This window comes from Mytilus californianus, unplaced genomic scaffold (genome assembly GCF_021869535.1).
Source record: "Mytilus californianus isolate M0D057914Y unplaced genomic scaffold, xbMytCali1.0.p SCAF_41, whole genome shotgun sequence".
Classification (NCBI taxonomy): Eukaryota; Metazoa; Mollusca; class Bivalvia; order Mytilida; family Mytilidae; genus Mytilus; species Mytilus californianus.
The window spans coordinates 1172540-1195811 of NW_026262692.1; the positions used below are offsets into that span (position 1 = coordinate 1172540).

General features: G+C 31.7%; 1 protein-coding gene across 8 annotated transcripts in view; it reads right to left on the reverse strand.

Annotated features, from left to right (window-relative positions):
• Window positions 1-23272, reverse strand: part of LOC127699811 (reticulon-4 receptor-like 2) — a 62956-nt gene that overhangs the window by 12128 nt on the left and 27556 nt on the right. For 3 of the 8 annotated variants that reach the window (XM_052203184.1, XM_052203181.1, XM_052203179.1), the window contains exons 6-9: window positions 16836-16907; window positions 11306-11377; window positions 10676-10747; window positions 1685-1756 (exon numbers count right to left, since the gene is read on the reverse strand). In XM_052203184.1, the coding sequence (XP_052059144.1) occupies window positions 1685-1756; window positions 10676-10747; window positions 11306-11377; window positions 16836-16907 (288 nt within the window). The remainder of the gene's footprint in view (window positions 1-1684; window positions 1757-10675; window positions 10748-11305; window positions 11378-16835; window positions 16908-23272) is intronic. The other 5 variants (XM_052203186.1, XM_052203185.1, XM_052203182.1 and 2 more) reach the window with 2 other exon arrangements.

Genomic DNA, 23272 nt, shown 5'->3' on the forward strand with positions numbered 1-23272 from the left:
AAAACAAATGTGCCTTGCTAATATTGGATTACACACTTTTTAAAGGAAGTTATTGGTGTATAAACTGAACCAATTCAGTCACAAACAAATAAAAGTCAAAAGGACCTTTATGATATGTTTGTGATTGACTTGGTCCAGTTTATACACCAATAAATTCCTTTAAAAATGCGTTTAATCCTTATAATTATTAAAAATTGGAGATAAGGAATTTAATTTCCCTACACGTTACCTCTATCACACGTAAATTGTATAGTTGTGTCATTGAATTGGCCTGGTGCATGAATAATTGTTTTGGTTAACGCGAAAAAAATGTACTCCATAAATTTGCTATCTGATAAAAAATAAAACTACAAAAATATATGATTATCATTCAAATATATGCTTTGTGTTTAATGTTTAATTCAACGATGAACTTGAAGTGAAAATAAATATTTTAAATGTCGAGCCGGTTTGTGTTGTTATAGTCGCCATCTTGTTTACATTAGTTACGAAAAGTAGTTCCGTCTTCGTCGTCTATCGAAAAAAAAAAAAACAACTCCAAGAGCCACTACCGGAAGCCCTCTTTACCAATCGTATGCACGTATTCTTTAATATGCAAATCATATAAGAATTATATACAAATACAATTATACACGATACGCGTCTCCTGCTATACTCGAATCACTAACAAGGTATTGTTCACGTAAACGACACTCAGTTATCAATACTGTTTTCTATGTTTTTAATATATACGAAAAACCTAGACAATTAAGTTTAGGTCGACATTCACATTTTTATAGAAGTTACTGACACTCACTGGCATCGATTGCAATGTCTTACACTGTTTGAAATCAAATCAAAGTCTATTTCAACTATTGGATGAATTACCGTTGGATATAAGTCTTTATATATTAAAACGGCTCAAAACCAAAAGTGTTCTTTAATATTATATACAATACCTGATTTGATAAGTGTTAGATCATCAATATAAATAAAATAGAATTTGAGAAATAGAGGTTGCTATATAATAATTTAGTTTATATTGTCTCACAATGATATCGTGTCTCACAATAAAGTTTAACTTGATTATGCTGAATTTTCGCCATACCATTTTTTTTGTTTGTTTAAAATTAGTATTATAGCTGAATCAAATATACATACAATTGTGTGTTATGTTGTAATTTCTAATATATAAGGTATATCGTGATTCATCGTCCATCACTATCTTGCTTACTGAATACTTAAATATTCTTACGCGTAATGGACGTGTATAACTTGTCGTTGCTATTTTCTCACACTTTTTAAGAATTCTGAATATTGCTTAAAGTAAGCCTGATATACCATGCATATACTGTGTGATGTATTTGTAGATCCATTACTTATCAACGTCAAGTTTACGGATTAGGAGGGATTTTGAAGTGGTCTATAAGACAAAGCTCTACGTTTTGTTTTTCATTTATTGTTTTAGCATAAATCTGAAAGTTGGGATTCTCGTTGGATTTTGTTCAGATTTTGTCTAGTACTATTAAGGCATTTGTTGCATTTTTTTTTTCGCGGTATACGTTTTGCTCATTGCTGAAGGCCTAATGTTGACCTATGCATTTTTTCTCTAACAATATTTACCTCGTTTCTTATGATATCTAATGTGTTATTTTTAATACAGTCCGTTGATTTAAATCAAAATAAATAATCAGCATGTACTTACAAATATTGAAGACTTGGAAGATTCACAAAAGTGAAATGTTCTAGTGTAGATATTTCGTTGTTGTACAGATATCTTAAAAGAGAATATTACATATATGGAATAAGTTCATATCTAGAATAACAGAACACCACTTAGATTTAGTAATACAATGTTAACAAATAAATAAACTAAACAATGTCAAAGATTATTATGAATAAATAAATATGGGGAAGACCATACTCAAACCATATATCTAACCAAAGTAACATAAATATGCAGCACTTCGTATTCAACATCAAACAGCTGCAAAAAGTTCCTAGTCTACAAAAGTTTTGAATAAATTGTGCAGAAACAAGCAAAACATTGTCATTAACACAATCTTCTCCAGTGACGATAAAAATATTAAATATGCCATGGAACTATTGAGGTCCCTGACCCAGGGATGGGTCTGAAATAGAAATAACAATACGTCTTATTACAAACCTTTCCTTGAAGTTTTCTTTGTTATTCAACGCAAATTATAACTAGATTTGTAATTGCTAGCAATAACGGATGGCACCCTTCCCTCTATTGCCAGGCGAGGGGCAGCCATTTTGAAAATTCCAAAGTCAAAGAGCGCATCTATAGATGTCTATTAACATTGTTGTTAAAATTCATAAATTTTGGAGCATGTAAAAGTTTTTTTTAAAATTTACTGTTTCTATGGTAACGGTTACCATTTTCCAAAATTCCAAAGACAGGTGCCACTTTAAGACATGTCATGTTACATATCCATAAAGTTTTATTAGATTTGATCTAATATTCTTGTAAGAAATGCAGCTTTAACGTGTGACCATATGGTCAATGTTAAACTTTCGCCCTGTTTCCATGACAATGGCAGCCATTTTGGAACTTCTAAAAATTGCATGCACATTATGTAACACTTCCATAAAATTTCATCCACTTGGGTCTTATAATGAAAGATTTCGAATTTTGATTTTTTTTCACATTTTGTCAGTTTCCATGGCATCTTTCATCTTGAATATGCCATACCCTGTTTGTAAATCTGCACATGTTGGGTAACATTATGGTATAGTTCCATGACCATCGATTCATCAAGTTCCAAGATATCAGCTGGACAAAAAGCGTGGAAGAAAAATAAGAAAAAATAACTAGATTTGTAATTGCTAGCAATAACGGATGGCACCCTTCCCTCATTGCCAGGGAAACGGCAGCCACTTTTAAAATTCCAAAGTCAAAGAGAGCATCTACACATGCAAATTAACATTTTTGTAAAGTTTCATTAAGTTAGGAGCATTTTGAAATTTTGGACATTTTTGAGAATTCCATGGTAATGGCGGCCATTTTGAAAATTCCGAAGTCAAACTAACTGCAAATCAGCACATGCCAGTTACCATTTCTGTAAAGTTTCTTTGAGTTTGGAACACTTTGATTTTTTTCGCATTTTTGCTGTTTCCATGGAAACGGCGGCCATCTTTTACCATTCCATAGCAAGGTGCACAACTTCACATGGGGTTCCTCATTATAGTTGAGTTCCATCAACATTGGTCCGTTTAATTCTGAGAACTAGCGCGGACAAAAAGTGTGGAAGAAAAATAAGAAAAACTAGATTTGCCATTGCAAGCAATAGCGGATGGCACCCTTCCCCTATTGCCACTAGATTGCAGCCAGTTTAAACATTTTGCTCCTGTATCCATGGTTACCTAGTAGTTCCAATGATTGTCAAAATCATTCAAAGCCTGAATATAATGGACAACTATATTGTAGAAAAATTTGATGACTTTACTTTAAAGCATACCGAAATTATTCACCAAACCCTGAAGTTTTTGTAGCATTTTGACCTTTTGCATTGTTTCCATGGTAACAACAGCCATTTTGGAAATTCCAACTCCAAATGCCACAACTTCCAATGTTGCTCATCGTTACTGTGAAGTTTCATTAAGTTTGGAACATTTTGATATTTTTGAAATTTTTGGTGTAGTTTCCATGGCAACATAGTAGTTCCAATGATTGCCAAAATCATCCAACACCAGTTTATATTTGGCACTTACATTGTATTAAAATATAATGATTTTGAGTTTAAGCATAACCAAACAGTTCACCAAAACCAAAAACTTGATTTGTTCACATTTGTTCCGTTTCCATGGTAACGGCAGCCGTCTTGAACCATTCCATGCTTCGTGCAAAACTTCACATGGAGGTCTTCAATATAATAGAGTTCCATCAACATTGGTCCATTGGATTTCGAGAAATCGCGCGGAAAAATGTGTGGAAGAAAAATAATAATAACTCGATTTGCCATTGCAAGCAATAGCGGATGGCACCCTTCCCCCATTGCCAGATGAGCGGCAGCCATTTAACAAATTCCAAAGTCAAAGAGTTCATCTACACATGCAAATTATCATTTTTGTAAAGTTTCATTAAGTTTGGAGCATTTTGCAATTTTGAACTTTTTTTTGCTGTTTCCATGGTTACGGCAGCCATTATGAAAATTCCAACTTCAAAATGCAACCTGCCCATGCCAGTTACCATTTCTGTAAAGTTACATCCAGTTTGCAGCATTTTGATTTTTTTAGAAATTTTGAACATTTTTGCTGTTTCCATGGTTACAGTGGATAATTCCAAAATTCTAAAAACAGACATCTCATTGCCACATGCCATGTTACAGTACAACCTGTGTGGTCCACCCTCTTGTATGGTCACCATTGAATGGTGGCCATTTATTGGGGTATTCAATCTTGAGATGTTGGCCATTTATTGGGGTCATAAAACATAGATTGATTTTTTATCTAATTATGTTACCTGTTGAAATCAATCAGGTTTGAAGTTTCCACTTGTATGTTTCATTAAAATTTACCTGTACAGATAACTCAGGTTTCTTCTCAAATTGACATTTCACCTTTTCTTGAAAATGTGGAATAGAATGTTGTTTTAATCTTTGGTTAATTCATATCATTTGTTGATTTTTCTGTCTATTTTTTTTTTTTCTAATGTTTTAATTTTTTTGTGTTATTTTTAATTATTTTTTTTCTTCTTATTTTTTTAATTTCTTCTTTCAAAGAATTGAAATTGAAATTGAAAGAATATTGATTTGAAATGTCACAAAATCAAAAATAAGTTATTGACTAGCATTTGAAAACAAAAATGAAAAATAAATATTTTTTCAGTAAAAAAACGTTATTCATAATCAATATTGTACATGATGTACATGGTATTCAATTGTTCGTTTGCATTATTAAATGAATTATTATTAATTATAACTTATAATGCAAATGATATGTTTGAAGGAACCATGAAGCAAGTAATTTAACAAGCCTGTTTCTTAACAAATTAGAATTATCAATGTCATGAATATTAATCCTTTTACAATAAATTTTGTTAACAAAATTGTACAATCTATTATCATGATTATCATTCAGGAAAATTACAAATATCATTATATGGTATAGGAATAAACTATTTTTATATTTTTCAAATCTCGAAACTGGAGTTGTGCATGAAGAATCACTAACGAGACTTAAATTTTTCAAATGGCTACCTAGTTATCATCACATTTTGATAAATGCTAATCAAAATAAAAAAATGTTCTTATCTCTGAATAAAGTAAATCTTATAAAAAGAAATTATTTAAAGAAAAAATTGTCTTGCTTTTTGAAACAATTGTAAACTTATCAAATATGTTATCTTCAGTTTGACTAATTTTGTCAGTTAACAGGCAAAATTTGTCTCCAGAAAAAAAATAAAGTACACTTCTATATAGATTGTGACATTTTTATGGTCTATTAAGTAAATCACTTTTTGTTCTGTGTATTATATTATCGAAACTGCAGGACTGGCATTTCATGATACATATTCTTGGGTATACATTTGCAAAGAATATTTTACTCAACTCATGCCTTTTAGATAAAGTTAATAATTGCAGGGACTGATTCTTTAACAATGTTTAAAGCCCTTGATTAAAAATGAATTTTAAGGAAAAAAATAAGAATATTTTTTAAAATAGAATAAAAACTTATGATGAAAACAGTAAACTCAAATGCTTCACTAAGTAAAGAATTAGTGGTCATAATTTTGAAATAGAAAATGGTGGATAAAATTCCTAAAAAGGATAGATTTTTTTGTAAAATTAACATAACAACTTAGAGATAATCTATTTGAAAATTGTTTACCTTCTCATAATAATGTCACTGACCAGTTTACGAATAAAATTTTGAATCTTATAAATAAAATCTTAACAAGAAAAAAAGTAAAAGAAATGCTAAACCTCTACATGCTCTATAACATGGAACATGTTTAAAATGTTGGCTCCTTGATAAAAAAAAAGTCATTAGAACTGAGGGCAGAAACCTAATAATCTTTTTTCCATGTGTTTTGATTTCTTATAGAATTGTTATTTCTTTGCATTATAATGTTTGTTTTTGTTGTTTTTTTGTCAGAAACTTGATGAAATTGTAATATGTCCATATGACAAGACAAATATTATCAAATTTTTCTGTAATGAATATTTTTAATATACATGTATTTATTCTGACAATAGAGAAATTAATGAATTTTATTTAGAATACATGTAAGTCCTAAAGATAATCTTAAACATTTGTTAAACAATGTTAAATGCAGTAAGTATAAACAATTTTGATTTTAGAAAATTAATTTGAGAAACACCTTTTCAATGGAAAAAGGCAGGCGTTGTGAAAGTTTGCATTATATAAGTAGTCTGAAGATGATATTCATTTATTATTCACTTGCCAAAAAATACATGTAAAAAATAACTTAAATTGATAGAATTTTAAAAAGGTATAACATCAAAACAGTCATGAGAAAATTTTTACAAAAAAAAAAAAGTCAGGAAGCTATATGTTCAACTAGTTTTATTATTTCATTTTATTTTAAAATTTTCTTGTCATAATCACAGTTATTAAATTTGGCAAACACATATATTTTACTTGAGACACTTTACCTGTAAGTTTTATAGTTTCAACACTTCAATGCAGTCATGATTTCCCTTTATCCTTGACTAGTTTTTGATTAATACCTTGTGTATTAATTAAGCAACAGGAGGTATAATGATGGACATTTAGGGCCATCATGGTGACCATATTTTTTATGGCCACCATTAATAAGATAATGTCACAGGTAGTACTGTATATATCAATACAGTGTCATTGACTTTGGTCAAATACTCTTTAAGAAAATGCTGATTTTATGCATTTTCCTATAGGGTCAATGTAAAACTTGCCCCAAGTTTCCATGACAACGGCGCCCATTTTGGACTATCCAAATATTGTCTTGACATCTTAGCATACTGGGTAACATTTTCATAAAGTTTTATCCAGTTGGGTCTTATAACGAAAGAGTTAGAATTTTGCTATTTTAGCTGTTTCCATAGTAACGGCAGCCATTTTGAAAATTCCGAAGTCAAACTGCAAATCAGCACATGCCAGTTACCATTCCTATGGAGTTTCTAAATTGATTGTGGCCAATTTTTTTTTTCAATTTGGCCAAAAGGTTTCAGTGGAGTAGATTTTTTATAAAAGTTAATGAATAGCGACGAGCGCAAAGTGAGGAGAAAATCTCACTTAACCCTGTGGGTCAGGTGAGCTAAAAATCTATGATAATGAATTTAAATCCGAAATCACAAATTACAAAAAAAAAAACTGTGATGACTAATTTCACGAATTCGTTATCACAAATATAATCCGTTTTAACCAATTATACAATTCGTTATAACGATTTGAATGCGTTTTAACAAATTACAAAAAATTGTGATAACGAATTGAATTCGTAATTACGAATTACAAGATCTGTTATAACGATTTCCACCAATTCGTTATCACACATTTAATCTGTTATAACGAATTATACAATTTGTGATGTTGAATACGTAGAATCGTCAGTAATTATAAAACCAAGAAGGGTCTTACACCCTTACACAACTTTGCCTGATGGCATATATTTCTTTATTTAATGTTTATGCATCGTGGGGTTTGAGAAAATTGTGTTTCGATTCTTGCTGGCACAACGGCACCAACTACGTATGATACCCTTGAGGACTAACAGTATCTATCTAGTGCTAGTACAGAAGTACCGACTAATGAGCATAATCATACCCTTACTGATTATTAGTACGCCAATATTGCTATGGAACCAGTGTTAGTACAGAAGCATCGTCTTATGTGCTAATTATACAGTCGGGACCAAACAGTAACCCAGTAGTGGTTTCAGCTTATTGTTAGTACAGAAGTACCGAATAATGGCCAATGATAGTTTCTAGAATTACAATATACCAGTATTGATATCGACCCAGTGCTGGTAAGGAAGCACCGATTAATGAGCTTATAACACCCTCGGGCACTGACGGTACATCAAAACTGTATTGCTTCATTGCTAGTACCGAAAAAAAAAACACTAGTTAGCTGATAATACAGTTAGTCTTACAGATCTGTGACACCATTGTGGGTTCGATGATAAAAGCACCAAATTTGGCACGGTAGTTGTTCTGGGTGTTTCAAACATTATTATCCATGTACCCAACTTGAAATTTCAACATGATGGTTGTTTCCAAGATGGCCGCCATAAAATATCAAAATCAACATATATCACTTATATAAGGTCACATTTAAGGTCTAATTTGGCATGGTAGTAGTGCTGGATATTTCGAAAAATATTTTCTATAAACCGACCTTGAAATTTAATATGACAGCCTTTTCCGAGATGGGCAACACAAAATATCACAATCTACAAAAATCCCTTAAATAAGTTCAAATTTGTCATGTAAGTAGTGCTAGATACTTCGAACAATATGAACTCTGGACCCCAATTAAAATTTCAATATGGCGGCTTTTTACAGGGTGGTCGCTATAAAATATCAAAATCAACAAATATCTATTATAGAAGGTTACAAAGTGTGTGTTTTTGACGTACCTTCAGTAAAACTAAGTGTCCTATACCATACCATTTATAAAATATAGTCAAACATCAAAAGATTTGAGAGGAAAGTATAGAAAATCTTAATTACGGTACTATTCTTGCAGAACAGTAGTATACAACGAAGGATCAAATTTAGACACTGGTGTTATTCCAATATTTAAGCTAGACTTTACTAGAATGTATACTTCTCGACTCGAACAGTTTTCTTTATAATCAACTGCTAGAGGACATAGTAATGATTTAAATAAAATTGCAGTAATCTCAAGATTACCAGGCCATTAACAAGGCAGTCGATTGCTTCTTCAGTTTAATGATAATTTTGGTGTTGCAATCAAATTAGCAACCGCAACAATCTAATGACAAAGATACTTGAAAAAGTTACAGGTAGTTCAAAACGACATGAGGTAGGCAAACATATTTTCCAAAGTCAATAAAACATTAGTCGATAATCGTTTGGCCGAAAGTTCAGATGCAGTGGAGTTATTCCAAATATGACGCTATCCATTTCAAAGTTACTTCTGTCAGTTTTCTCTACTCTTCTTTACTATTAACATTCAACTGAACTAAAACAATATCTTAATGTAATAAAGCTTTCTTCTGGATGTTAGGACCCGGAACGGAAATATTAAATGACCAAATGCACAGTTTACGTTTGTCGTTTATGAATGATCTAATTATCCATTTATCTACAGTTCTAGAAGGATCCGTGGAATATGTGGTTCCTCCCTCGAATCCTGGAGGTGTCATAACAGCAGCCATGGACAATATTGACATCAAAAAGATTTCAACTACGGCTAAAGAATTTTAACATAGTGCGAGACTTTCATCTATCCCATCGAACTTGAGATAAAGGATACAACAGATACAGTTAAATCTGCCTCATACCTTGACTTACATCTAGAAATGGACAATGAGGGTCGGTTGCAAACAAAACGTTACGACAAAACAGATGATTTCAGCTTCCCAATTGTGAATTTTTCATTTCTATGTAGCAACATTCATACGGTGTATATATCTGCCAGTTGATACGATATTCCAGGGCTTGTATTACCTATCATGATTTCCTTGATAGAAGGCTATTGCTCACACGGAATCTATTAAACCACGAGTTCCAAGTGGTGAAGTTGAAGTCATCCCTTAGTAAATTTTTACGGACGCCATCACCAGTTGGTTGACCGTTATTGAATATCCGTTTCACATATGATAACGGATATGTTCCTAATGTTGTAACTACAATCCCGTCCCAATTTCCCGAATGTGTCCTACCGAATTAGACGCATTAGCAGATGTGTACTAACATGAGCAACACGACGGGTTCCGGTTGTGGAGCAGGATTTGCTTACCCTTCCGGAGCACCTGAGATCAACCCCAGTTTTTGGTGGAGTTGGTGTTGCTCAGTCTTTAGTTTTTTATGTTGTTATCCATATATTATGCGCGAACACAACTGTATGTATTATTGATATAACCTAGTATATATATATATATTACTTTAAAGTAAAATATATCCATAATACTAACCAAGTATAACCGTGTGATTCATATCTACATTAAAACTTAATAAAATATGAAACGATTAGTAGTAAAGCAAGTATTTATACGATTGATTGCTCTGTTAGTATTACCGATTGATATCGTATGTCAACGTCTCCTTACTGAATACTTATATACACGTTATAGTTATGTATCTGCAAAGCATGGCTATCTATTGTATTGTATCAAGCTTTATTTTAGCATGCCATTCTGTGAGGCGCATCTATCAACGTGATCTTTACGGATACGTATAGAAGTTTATTTTGAGAGCAATAGCGCATAATCTAGCTCGTTGTTTTCGTTTATTGTTTTTGCAAGAATCAGACATTTGGCTTTCTTGATTGTATTGTTTCAGATGTTGTCTAGCCAGGAAATTTACTAACATTGCTTGTTTATGTCAGATAATGGGTTTGGTTATTGATAAAGGCCACACGGTGACCTATATTTAATTTCACCATGTGGTCTGAGAGTTAACATCTATTCTACCGATTTTATGATGTTTTACTTTTAAATAATGCGTTAATTGAAATATGATTGAAATATATAGGTACTCACAAATATTGAAGACTTGGAAGATTCATACAAGTGAATGATGATATTGTCGATATTTCATTTTTGTGCAGCAGTCTTAAAAGAGAAGGTTAAATACGTTGAATGTGTCAGTCCTTTAAACAAACATAACAAAACTTAAGAATTATATTGTTTACTGAATATTGTGTTACAAATGAACTAATCCAAGTAACATTAAATATTATTATAAAAAAAATGATATGTGTGGTAGACGTCACTTATATGACACAGCTAATCAAAGTTATCTATAGGGGAAATATATTTCTATATTTCTGTGTTTGATATACATGTTAAAGATTAATACGAATACAAGAAATTGTGAAATAAACGTCAATTATGTTGCAACTTATCGAAAATAATAATAAAATATATCTATAGGTCAATATAAAGTCCTCGACAACAGACAGGTATCCCTGTAGTATGGCAAGCTGTGAAACGTCACGATTATATAATAGTTGTCATTGGATTCATCTGCATTAATAAGAAAAACTCGGTCATTAACTTTAACTTTAACATAAGGCCCAATGTTTGTAATAACTGTATTTATAAATAAGTTACTAGTAGGGATAATGCAAGTTTTTAAAAACAAAGCATAATCAATAAATCACTACTTACAGTTGAAGCAAGTTTGTCATGTTGATAAACGTATTACTTTCTAATGACCGTATCTTGTTGTTATATAGATATCTAAAAAGATAAAACAGACGTGCTTTGATAAAAACAAATACACGCAGTTCAAGAAAATGATATTAATCGGGTACAAAAGTTTACAGATGTTCAAATCTTTTAAATCTTGTAAAAAAAGACAAATCGAATGTACACCTAGACTTGTAAAATGTATTGGTCTACAAACGGACGGATAATTGGTGCTTCAACACGATACGCGGCTATACTTGCATAAATAACAAGGTATTGTTCACGTAAACGACACTCAGTGAGCAGTGTTGTCTTCTATGTTTTTAGCAGATATGAATAAGCTAGACAATAATGTTCAAATCGACATTTAAACATTTATAGAAGCTACTGACACTTATTTGTATGGAATGCAATGCATTACACTTGCTCAAATCAAATCCTAGTCTATGTCAACTTATGAATGAATTACCATTGGAAAGGAGTCTTTACATATTATTACAACTCAAAAATAAAAGTGTTTGTTAACATTAAAGATAATACCTGATTTGATACGTGTTAAATCATAAGAAAACAAAAATACCAGATGTTGTCATATAATAAGTCAGTTTTCATTTTCTCACAATGATGTCGTGTCTTACAGGAGAGTTTTGAACTTGATCATGCTTATTTTTTGCCAAACAGTTATTTTAATCATTTGATTTGATTTGATTTTTGGTGTTTTAACGCCACTTGTAAGCACCGCTTTTGGGCTATTTCGTGGCGGCCACTTTTTATTGGTGGAGGGAGCCGTAGTTCCTGGAGAAAACCACCGACTTTCGACAGGAAAACTGACAATCCTAGTCAATAAAGATTGGAGTCGAGTGCACCCGCACGAGCGGGGTTCGAACTCACAACTTCAGTGTTGACTGTCTAGATCAATAGCAAAATCAATCATTCATGCGCTTGTTTGTTCTGTTGTAATGTCCAATATATAATGTATAGCACAACTCATCGTGCATCAACATCTTGCTTACTGAATACCTATATACCTCCCCCCCCCCCTAAAATGATATGTCATGTAGACGTCAATCAAACGTCACAACATCACCAAAGTAATCTAGAGTATAGCTCACTACTTAATAACATGCAGCTTTCCCTACATTATGTCAGGCTCTTAAAAGTCTACAAAAGTGGCAAATAAATTGTACAGAAATGTGCAAAGATCTGTCATTAACACAGTTTCCTCTACATGGCATAACACATATCGATATGACATACGATAATTACTTTCGTTGTTATTTAGCGCAAAATAATTATAACAGATACCTGGGACGATCACACGTCATAAGGGTATATTTCTACAGAAAAAAGAAAGGATATTGGGCATCCATCCATGACACAAAAGCAGTATATGCACAGCAAAAAACTCAAACATTTACATATTCTGTTTACTTATTGCATTGCGAACTCATTAACACAACGTAGGTGTTTTACTTGAGGTTATATTTGCAAAATGTTAATCGAGCATGACACATTTAGAGGAGAACCAATATTTTAGCTTTATTTAGTAATCTATACAGTTTAATGTAGTATATGTTTAACTGACTCAACAAGATTTCCTCTGTTTAAATGTTAAATTGTGAAAGCGGATGTTTAAAACAATTTGACAAGTCTTAATTAGCTTTTACATGGACACATATCTTAAGAATTATCAAAGAATAAAATCTTGACGATCGATTTTGCTTCATCCGACATTAAAGGTGCATGATGGTTGCTAAAAATTCAGGTCAATGTAACATACAACTTAGTTTCGGATTTCCAATTGTAATAATTCTAAAATAAAAATGTAGAAGGGTCACATAGTGCAATATAGTGTAAAACGAAAACAAAAATGGACTGACTTATTATCAGATGGTTAAAGCCCAGTAATGCGATCATACTCATGTGAATAAAATCGCTTTACAAGAAGATATACAGGCCGTTGATTTTTTTTTCTGCCAGTTAAACGTAAGTTTAAGATTATCATATATAATGTTTTAGAAAATGTAGTCTACAATCGTGCATATGATTTATTACTTTGAATAGATTACCTACCAATCTAAAACGTTGTTTGTAACACTGTTACTTTTGATTTTTAGTAGTAGTCTACGTACTATTTTGGAATATACAAGTTGACTGTTTTCTATCGACGAAGATTGTTTATTGACGTCAATATCTGTTAATAAAACTGTCCAAGTATTGCAGCACTACTTATGATAGTTACCTAGAATTCCTATTAATAAGTAATATGAATACATTGTACCCCATCCAGCAAACAAGGTAAGTGAGTAAAACGAATTTAGAAAATTACTATCGAAAACATTTCGACTAATTTATTGATCTTTTTCTAGGTAATTACACATGCATTTACGATTTCGAGATTATCTTTATCCATAATAGTGTTCATCAAGACAATAAAGGGTACCATGTTCTTTAAGGGTATACCATACAGTATAGATCCCTTGTTGATTACATTAACATGCTGTAACAAATTGAAGGTTAAACTCAATAATCATATTCTGAATATATATTACTATTAGTTAAATTAAAAGGTTGACAATATTTTAACGTCTACACAGAAGTGCAGAAAAAATCCATCGTTTTATTTTTCTTAAAATTATGGCAGAGCTGTCTTGAAACCGTACTTGATTGATTGCAAAAGAAAAAAAAATAGGGGTCCATTTGCTTATTTTTTCAATAAAAGCAATAAACCTTGATTTTTTAATTGCAGACGTGAAGTATGCCAATATGGCGCTAAATTACATTGGAATAAGTTTTAATCGCAACAACGTGGCGCAATTATTCCCGCCGTACACGACTACGCTGTCAAGTTCAGTGGTATAGCCAAGGAGTTTTTGCAATGCAACGATATAAATCATCAAAATTTATAAAGCTGGTAACTCGTAAAATAGCATGAACTATTTGCAAAACCTTTCTGAAATGTTACGAAACTTGGGAAAAAACTTCTTCATAATCAAGAAATAGCATCTTAAAAAGTATTCTGACTAGTAAATTACTTTGAGAAATGTACAGAAACAAAAAAAAAAAGATGAATCTGATAAGAGCATTAATTTACATCTCTGTCTGACATTAGTTTTGAATTGCTTCACGTGAACAACACAGCTTGAGCATAGTTTTAATTATACAAAAGGCCCAAACATGACAAAATGTGAAACAGTTATAAAGTAAGTGGGATAATATAAAATAAGGACATTTGGTATGATTGCAAATAAGACAACTATATACCATAGTTCAAATGACGAAGACAAAAGCAATAAAAGGCCACCGTACGGCCTTCAACAACAAAAAAACCCGCACCGTATAGTAAGCTATAAAAGGCCGCGACATAAAAAAATGTGAAACAATTCAAACGAGAAAACTAACGGCCTAATTTAAATTTTGTTTTACGTTTCCTGTATGTTTCAGTTCACTTCTTTGGTCGTTGAATTTATCAAATATGATAAGAGGTATATCATCTCACTTCAAATTCCTTTTCCTTTTACATTCAAAAGACAATCTTCTTTAAAACTTTAATTACAAGAAGAGACAAAGATATAAATCAACTGAAATGTTCCTCGTTGGAAACTTGGTATAGTTAGTTACCTGGATTGAGGCTAAAAAGAAAATATCTCTGGACACTTGTGGTTTTGAAAAATTATAAATTGGAGAATGGAAACAGGGAATGTGTCAAAGAGACAACAATCCGACCAACAAAAAGAAAACAGCCCAAGGTAACCAATGAATCTTCAACACAGCGAGAAAATCTCGCACCCGGAGGCAGGCTTCAGCTGGCCCCTAAATAAAAATGTGTACTAGTTCAGAGAAAATGGACGTCACACTAAACTCCAAAACATAAAAATGAACCAAAATAAAAAAAAAAAACATACAAGACAAACAAAGGCCAGAAGTTCCTGACTTGGGACAGACGCAAACATGCGGCGAGGTTAAACATGTTGTGTGAGATCTGCATGTATATCAGCTAATTTCTGTGTGCCGATACTACAATGTATACCGGGTCTATTATAAATGTGTCTTTTTAATTGACAGTTCTTCTACATGCAAATATATATTCCAATTGTTTAAGTTGGCAACTTTTATTGTACCTTTTCAAAGTCAGGAACAGTATGAGTCGTTGTCTGTATTTATTATGTTATTTTGTAATTTTGTTGATCGTTTCTGTTAACTTTGTCCGTACAATGACAGTTCTCCATAAGATTTATAGTTTCTGTCTCATAGACGTATTTTTATTTACATATCTTTCTATTCATTTCCTATCTTAGATGAAAATCACACACAAAATTGTAAATGTTGATGATTTTTTTACATTTCAATATAATACTGTTGACTTCATTATTATTGAATAAATATAACAATTCTCGTGCCCCTGCTACTGTATCGTATGCCCTTAAGGACAAGCAATCAACAAAAGATTTCGGCCTTTTTACATTCGTAAATCAAATGAACACAGTAGTTCGTATTACTAAATACATCCGTGGTTTAAATATGCTGACATCATACAGATATGTTGTCAAAACGTTTTGAAAAGATGTTCATATAAAATAAGGATTGTCTCTCCTCTGTTTCATAATAATAAGCTTTGTGAAGTTTTGTTATAAATTGATAGTATATAATTTATAAACAGAACAAAATGAAAGTTCCATGCCCTTGTTTTTTGAGATATAATCAATTGAAGTTTGGCGGGAATTTATTATCTCTAGACTTTTCATATATTCAACATTGGCACCTTTCATTTTCGAAAAACTATGAAAAAATTAAACGGATTTCATACTGATTTCAAAAATGGTTTTTTAAAGACTATGTAAGAAAATATTGAAACTCAGAGTAGGGGTTAGACAAATTTTTAATGACAATGCCTCGATATAAAACTAGTTGAACTCGATCATGCTTATTCTTCGAAATATCGTTATTTCAATTCTTTGAACAATTAGTTCTATAGTAAAATCAATTTGATTATTTTCAATGTATAATGTATAGCACAACTCATCGTGCATCAACATCTTGCTTACTGAATACCTGTATATTCATACGCAAGATGGACATGTATAAACATTACGTTGCTACTTTTTAGGAACTAACAAAGCAAGGCTTTCGGAAATTCTTAATAAAGCTTGATGTTAGCATGCTATACTATTACTTATCAACGTCCTGTTTACAAAATATTTATATCGGGATATTTGTGATGGGCAATAAGGCATCGTTTAACGTTGTGTGATTCGTTTATTATTTTATCCTAATATCGGACAGTTGGGTTTCTTGTTTGATTTTTTTTCAGATTTCTCTGAGGCCTTAAGTAACATTTATAGCTGTCTTCGTTGTATGTGTTTAGCTCAATGCTATAGGCCTTACGTTAACTTATATTTGATAACATCCATACGCTGTCAGGTTTTTCGTTGTTTCTTCCAATTTCCGATGTTTGGCTTTAAGACAATTCGTTGATTAAAATTAAAAGAAATAGTAAACAGGTACTCACAAAATTTGAAGACTTGGAAGATTCACAAAGGTGAACGGTTCTATTGTAGATATTTCATTGCTATACAAATATCTAAAAGAGAAATTACATAATTATAATATGTTCATCGATTAAATAACTGCACACAATTTTTAATTGCAGAATGTGATGATTATAATGTTACCAGACAAATAAACTAAAAGATTATCATGATTATCATGAATACAATGATGGTTGATGAAGACGTCAATCAAACGTCACAACATAACAACAAAAATCTAAAGTATAGCCTACTACTTAATAACATACAACTTTCCCTACATCATGTCAGACTCTGAAAAGTACTAAGTCTACAAAAGTGGCAAATAAATTGTACAGAAACGAGCAAAGATCTGTCATTTAAATAGTTTTCTCTAAATGACGTAAAACATATAGATATGACATAAGAGCATTACTGTAGTTGTTATTCAGCGCAAACTAATTATCACAGATACCTGGGACGATCACATCTCATTAAAGATAAAGTAAAATCACAAAAATACTGAACACAGAGGAAAATTCAGAAAGGAAAGTCCCTAATCAATGGCAAAATCAAAAGCTCAAACACATCAAACGAATGCATAACAACTGTCATATTCCTGACTTGGTACAGGAAATTTCTTATGTAGAAAATGGTGGATTGAACCTGGTTTTATATCTAGCTAAATCTCTCACTTGTATGACATTCGCATTAAATTCCATTATATTGACAACGATGCGTGAACAAAACAAACAGACACAATAGGTTAAAATGTCAAAAATAAGGGTACAGCAGTCAACATTGTGCTATAATCTTAATCACTATAAAACAAACAAATGTAACAAAGACGCACAAAAAGGCATACAACAAATTTAACAACCTCATTTTGCTATTTTATTATACGATTTAATTTATATATGTAAAATCATCCCATAAAGGATTGAAATATTTTAAGTACTGGGACCGAGTCCTAATCCTGACAGACACATGGTTGGATTAACATTAACTTAGACGTAGATTCGCGCGTTTGACGTCACACGGGTAGAAATAAAATAAGGATATATTTCTACTGAAAACCAAAAGATAATGGGCATCCATACATGACACAAAATCAGTACATATACAGCAAAACACAAACAAATATTAAAATATGCTGTTTTATTATTGCATTCCGAACTTCTTAACACAACGTAGGTGTTTAAGTTGAGGTTCTTTTTACAAAATGTTAATTGACCTTGACATAGTTAGAGGACAACCGATCCATTTTACATAGATTTATATCTGAGGAATTATAAAAGAATGAAAATCTAGAGATCGATTTGGCTTCTTCCGAAATTAAATGTGCATGATGGTTACTAAATATTTAGGTCAATGTAGCATACTACTTATATAAAAATAAGGAGATGTGGTATGATTTCCAATGAGACAACTATCCACCAAAGTTCAAATAAAGTGGATATGAGAAATTATAGGCAACCGTACGGCCTTCAACGACGAGAAAAACCCACACCGTATAGTCGGCTATAAAAGGCCCCGACATGAAAAATATGAAACAATTCAAATGAGAAAACTAACGGCCTAATTTATAACAAAACAATTCACGAAAAACAAATATGACGGACGTAAACCAACGACAATCACTGAACTACAGGTTCCTGACTTGGGACAGGTAAATTAGGAATGTGGCGGTGTTAAACATGTTTGTGAGCACTCAACCCTCCCCTAACCTGGGACAGTGGTGTAACAACACAACATAAGAGCGAACTATAAAAATCAGTTGAAAAAGGCTTAACTCATCAGATCGATACAAAGAAAAACATCAAACATATACACAAACAGGACGTGACAGAGTATAGATCCATCCCCCATCCCTAACAACATAAAAGAAACTAATGACAGATCTGAGAGTGCTCGCAGTTACTGACAGCTAGTTCAAAACCAATAACAACTAATAAAACAAATGATGCATTGCATCTAAGACTAAAATATCAATCAGTACAAATCTAACATACAATGGATTTAGTGCAAAGACGTCATTAATAGTCAGAGAAAAACATGAATTTGTGCAATGCCAAAATATAGGTATCGACATATTGTACTACAGTGAAAGTACATATGTTTAAAATTCAGAATTATTTTAATTTACTCATAACAAAATCAATATTGATACCAATAACAACAATATTTAAAGATGTAATTACAGTGTTGAATAGGTAACCGTTTAGAATACGTTTATTTAAAGGATTTATAAGTTTACCCGGGTCGTATTTAAATTTCAGGGCTCGGTTAACAACATCACCGTAAAATTTAGGATGTGATATTCCGTTCTCTACAGGTACAGCCAAACTTGCAAACCAAACTTTTGTATGAAGTAAAGGTTTTATGTAATTTGCGGTAACGAAATCCTTGACTTAATACTTCACCAGTAACACATAGATAACGCTCATTGAAAATATTTTGGAATATACATTTTGACAGTTAACTATCGTCAAAACTTGTTTATTGACATTAATATATGTTAATGCTGCTGTCGAATTATTGCTGCACTATCTATGACAGTTACCTTGACCTCCTTTAAAAAAGAAATATATGAATACAATGTATCCTATCCAGCAAACAAGGCTAAGTTATTAAAACCGAAATAGAACAAAATGAAAGGTCGGTGTCAATGTTTTTGAAATATAATCAATTGAAATTTTACGGGAATTGATTCTCTCTTGACTTTTCATGTATTTAACTTTTACAGCTTTTATTTAAAAAAAAACGGCGAAAAAATAGCAAGTAGAAAGATATAAGAAGATGTGGTTTGAGTGCCAATGAGACAACTCTCCATCTAAGTCACAACTTCTAAATTAAATCATTATAGGTCAAAGTACGGCCGTGAACACGAAGCCATTGCTCAAACCGAACAACAAGCTATAAAGGGCTCCAAAAATGACTAGTGTAAAACCATTCAAACAGGAAAACCAACTTTCTAATCTATATAAAAAACGAGAAACGAGAAAGACTTATAAACCACATCAACAAACGACAACCACTGAACACCAGGTTCCTGACTTAGGACAGGTGCAAACAAATGCTGCGGGTTTAAACGTTTTAATAGGCACCCCCTTCATCCTACCTGAACCAAAAGTGCAACATCACAACATAGAAAGACACACTATGAAATATCAATTGAAATGGCATCAATTGAAACTCAACCAATAGACGTACTAACAAAAACAAGTGAACATACACTGAACGAATAAATTTAATCAATGACACAATGCAACTACAAAATTAATAAAACAACGGGGTTAGATTTAAAATAGTATCAGAAAGACATCCATAACCTTGGACGAAATGCCGCCAGATAAAATAACGTACACAAGAAAATAAAAATAATTTTGTTGTAGGGTATACATGGAGTACGGAAATAATGTTTACAAAATAAATAATGTTGTTGTTTCTAGTACGAGAACAAAAACAAAAGTGAAAATTTATCGTCATACGTAACACTAATCAAAGGTGGTATATATTAAAAAATATTGAGACTAGATATAACACTGAATGAGTAAACATTAAAATAAAAACATTACAAATTGTATCAACAGGTCAAATTAACACAAAATTACGATTTGAGAGTACTCGCAGTTACTGACAGCTAGTTAAAAGCCAAAATCAATTAATAATTAAAAAATCATGCATCCGAGACTAAAATCAACTAAAACACATCCCAGGGATTTAGTGTTTTAACGTCATTGACAGTCAAAGAAGACATGACTTGTGCAATGCCAATATAAAAATCGACAGGCAGTAGGATAGTTAGGAGTTAACCTGTTAATAGATATGTATAATGTAATATTTAGATAGAGTAATCTCTATATAGAAAATGAACGTGGATGTATATTTATACATCCCAACAAACCGTTTGAAAAGAATAACACTTTAGTTATGTTTTAATTTGCTGATATCTGTGCCAATGTAAACTATATTCAAAGATCTAATTACAACATTGGTAAGCTGACTTTGACTAATAAGTTTGTTTAAAGGTTCTATGAGTTTACACGGATCGCAAAGTGATTTCCGCGCTTTAAGCACAATATTACCGTAAAATTTAGGATGTGAAGTACCGTTTTTAATAAGTTTTCAACAGGAATAAATCTGCTATTAAAGGGGCACAGTTAGTGCCCATAGGAATACCTACTACCTGTCGATACATTTTATCGCCGAAACGTACATATATGTTGTCCAGGAGAAAATTTAAAGCTTCAATCATATCTTCACATTTCCAGTAAGTGTATCTAGCATACTTTCCTATTTCGTTACATATTGTTATAAGAATTTAAAACATGGCGTTGTAAAGTATATGTAAGAGAGTATTAAAACGTTAATTAGGGACTAACAAAATTTTAAATGGCAATTCCTCGATATAAAACTAGATAATTCAGAATATATGACGCAAATTCAAAAACAAGTCTAACAAACATTTATTAGTAAGAATATAGTGTGTTGCATTTTATTCTGTGTTTATTTTGAACGCCAAAGTAATACAAGAATGGCAACAATTTGAATATCAAAAGTGAATTCAATACCTTACTAAAATTGTCTGATACTTGAACGGATATATTGTTCAGTAAATTGATGAATAATGTATCTTTCGAATTAAGATTATATAATTTAATGTTAATTAAAAACCTCTTTCAGTGTTTCCGAGATACAGTTTATCATTTTAGCCAAAGAGAAAGGTGTCTGACACGTGTATCTTAGACATGTATTTGCAGAGTATATGGATCTAAAACAATGCTTGGCTTTACATGATCTTAGTTTTATGGAAGAACAATATTACATAAATTCCGAATTCCAAAGCAAATTCAAAAAGGGGAAGTCCATAAAAAGTGACAAAATAAAACTCTATCAATCAACGGAACAAGAGAAAAACAACTGCCACATTTCTGACTTGTCATAGGCAGTTTCCTACAAAAAAAGGTGGGTCAAACCTGGTTTTATTACTTGCTAGTTATAAACCTCCTATTTGTATGAAAGTTTACAAAATTGCATGGGTGAGCACCCCAAATCGGTTTAAGTGACAAAAACTGGGATCCAGCAGCAAACATTGTGTAGACAGACACCACAGACATAAAATTGAACTGATTAAAAAAAAATCAAACACGCATACCAATTAATCTATCAAAGACGCCAACAGGTGTATTAGATAGAAAATTTTACAATGACGTAAAAACAAAGTTTTTCTCGTTGATAGTACATACCATTTATGCTGTTAATACTCTTTTAACAAAAGGGCCGACGGATAATTCAATCTAGTTTGATTTTAAAGTTTACTTGCCAACTAAAACACAAATTAAAAACACAAAAAGGTGTTCTTTGAGATAAAAGTAATATAAATTTAACAATATAAGTAATACTAAAAACAATTAATGAAATATTTTCGATTTTCGATTTTTTAACAGATAACTTGGAATCGGCGTTCAAGTTCTTATTTTCCAAGCTTATCAAAATAGGTGTACATATATAGGATGCATTTTTTTGATGACTATATTTTGTCGTATTCGCAAAATGATAGTAAGACAATAAATACTCTTTATAAAGAAATCCGATGATAACGCTTAGTATTCAGTATACAGAATATGTATGATAGTCACTTGTTTTCAACAAAACGTTGATATATAACAGATTATAAAAACGATAAATAGTACAACTATGCCTCGGTAAATAATTCTTTAAACTTGACAAAGCCGCCTTAACACACAATAACAGATCTCCATCTTATTCAAAGACAGCAAGTGCATATGTTACAATACATGTGTATAAGGAGAAATTATGTATAACCATTGGTAACTAGTATCATGATTATTGGTGATTATATATAATTACTAAAATTTTCAGTAAAAATGCATAACCATTAGAAAAAAAAAACGTCAGGGATGGTACATGATAACGGGAATGATGAGACAACGAATCAACATTAAATAATTAAATCGTATTTAGAAATCTTTAGAAACATACATATTATGATGATTATAATCTTAAACACAATATTCTAATACAAATTGTTTATTTTACAAGCTGCATTGAAGAGTTGGCTGAAATCTACTTTTGAACATTTGCTCTACCTTACAATTTATAAGATTAACCATACACCTCACACTAAGTCCTTGTGTTATCTGAGAAAATTTCCATGTTTCGCAGCCCGCAGGATTTATCTCTTTCAGACATTTCATGATCGAATGCCGTTATATTTTTTTTTGGAATCACCTTATCCTCGATCAACCTGCGAAATTGGTATCAAAGAATCCCAGCAAATGTAGACCTACTCCAAAATAGTTTTCAGTCTGTCAAGAATGCACTCTGTTTGTTTTTCTGTAGTTTAGTAACATTTCTTTACTTATTTTGAATTCCTTGTTCGTTGGAACATAGACACATCAAAACAAATTTTAAA